Below are 1862 nucleotides of genomic sequence, written 5' to 3'. Positions count from 1 at the left end.
ATGAGGCTTCCTTGCCTTCTTTCGGCTCTTGCGGCTCTCGCGTAGCCAACTAGCGCGCGCTGCTTATCATTCACGAGCGTGCGCCGGATTCGTTGCTTTCTCCCGGGTATTGTGGCATGGCCGAATTCTGGTCCGCTTCCTTCTGCGGCAGTCCTCGGCGCGGTCCATCTGGCTGTCGCCTTCTGTAGGCCTGGTGAGGCGTCAAATACAAGAAGACAGTCTTAGAATTAAATCTTAATATGCTAATTCGGCCCTCCTCTTAGAATTCGGTAGACGACACTTTCCGGTACTCCCGTTCGCGGCTAGAACCCTGCAGTTTGTGAAGGACAGAGGAGCAGTAGCAACGCCACAACGTTTCAATATATGTAATATATATATACATGTGTGTGTGTGTGTGTGTGTAACCTATAAAATATAGTAAACATTTATTGATACATTTCATTTATATTTTTTATAGCACTAGATCAAGAAGAAAAATTATTTACACATTTTTAAATTATTGTAATATATACAGTGCAAATGTTTAAAATATATCTTAGATATACTTTGAGGACATCTAAAAGTACAAAATATCTTTTAAACGCCTTTAAGATATTTTTTAGACATTTATGCTGTATATAATAGGTCTATGCAGAATTCCGTAGCGAAAATTAAATAAATTTTAAACGCAAAATATTTAGCAAAATAGCGATTTTAATAAAATAAATATATTTAATTCTGTTCAATGACTTTCTGCCATCTCTTCAGGAGCCTCATGTCCTTCTTTCATAGAAGTCCTGAGATTTTTGGGCAAAAAAGTCATCCAAGTGGTTTTTGAGGGCGTCCAAGGAACTGAAGGTTTTGTTATTCAAATTGTTCTGTAACGCCCGGAACAAGTGATAGTCTGAAGGTGCAAGGTCCGAATTATACTTTGGGCGTAACAAAACATCCCACCCAAGCTGCAATAACTTTTGCCGAGTCATCAGAGAAACCTGTTGTTTAACGTTGTTCTGGTGGAACGTAACGCCCTTTCTATTCGCCAATTGAAGCAGCTTCTGATCAATTGCTGGCATTGATTTGACCAGTTGTGAGCCGTGCTTGTTCGAATCAATCGGTTTGTTGGGTGGCAGTAGCTCATAATAGACGATGCTTTTCTATTCCAACCAGATACTGAACATAACCTTCTTCGGGTGTAATCTAGCTTTTGCGACCGTCTAAGTAACCTCTCCGCGCTTTGACCATGATCTTTTTCAACTGACATTGTTGTAGACAATCCACTTTAAATCGCCAGAGATTATCTGCTTTAAAAATGGTTCGTTTTGATGGCGTTTGAGTAGCGAATTGGTGGCTAAAATTCGGCCCATTACATTATTTTTGTTCAATTCGTGCGGCATCCAAACATTAAGTTTGTTTACCATCCTAAGCTTCCGTAAATATCTTGAAACAGTTGATTAGTCAATGTTAAGATTGTGTCCGATTTCTGTAGTCAAATGCCGGTCGGAGTCGATTAAAGCCTTGATTTGATTGACATTAGTATTGACCGACCAACTAGAGCGAGGAGCGTTTAGGAGATCAAAATTTTTGCAACGAAATTTCTCAAACTACTTCCAACACACTTTCGCTTATGACATTCTCTCCGTATGCGGTGCATATCTTTTCGTAATTTTGCAACGCGTTTTTGCCTTTTCGGCAATAAAAAAGAGAAATACACCGGAAATAAACTTTTTTCCTTCCATGTTCAAAATGTAATTAAACTTCGTATACGTCACGGATCTCGATGAATACTTTCTTAAAACGTTGGCACATATTTCAGTTTTCATTCATTGTACGACACTTCATGTGTTGACACGCACGCACGCACGCACACACGCACACACGCGCGC

The 1862-nt window shown here is 39.8% G+C and overlaps 1 protein-coding gene across 1 annotated transcript; it reads right to left on the bottom strand.

Moving 5' to 3' along the window:
* Window positions 1-752: 752 nt before the first annotated feature.
* On the bottom strand, window positions 753-1397 carry LOC106752258 (histone-lysine N-methyltransferase SETMAR-like). Its single transcript, XM_014633828.1, has 2 exons — window positions 1239-1397; window positions 753-1133 (listed from the first exon to the last, which is right to left on the bottom strand). The coding sequence occupies exons 1-2, from the start codon at window positions 1395-1397 to the stop codon at window positions 753-755; spliced, it is 540 nt and encodes a 179-aa protein (XP_014489314.1).
* Between the last annotated feature and the right edge of the window lie 465 nt (window positions 1398-1862).

Source organism: Dinoponera quadriceps, unplaced genomic scaffold (genome assembly GCF_001313825.1).
Source record: "Dinoponera quadriceps isolate SergipeBrazil2010 unplaced genomic scaffold, ASM131382v1 scaffold488, whole genome shotgun sequence".
NCBI classification, from domain to species: Eukaryota; Metazoa; Arthropoda; class Insecta; order Hymenoptera; family Formicidae; genus Dinoponera; species Dinoponera quadriceps.
This window is presented reverse-complemented; position numbering and strand designations above follow the sequence as displayed.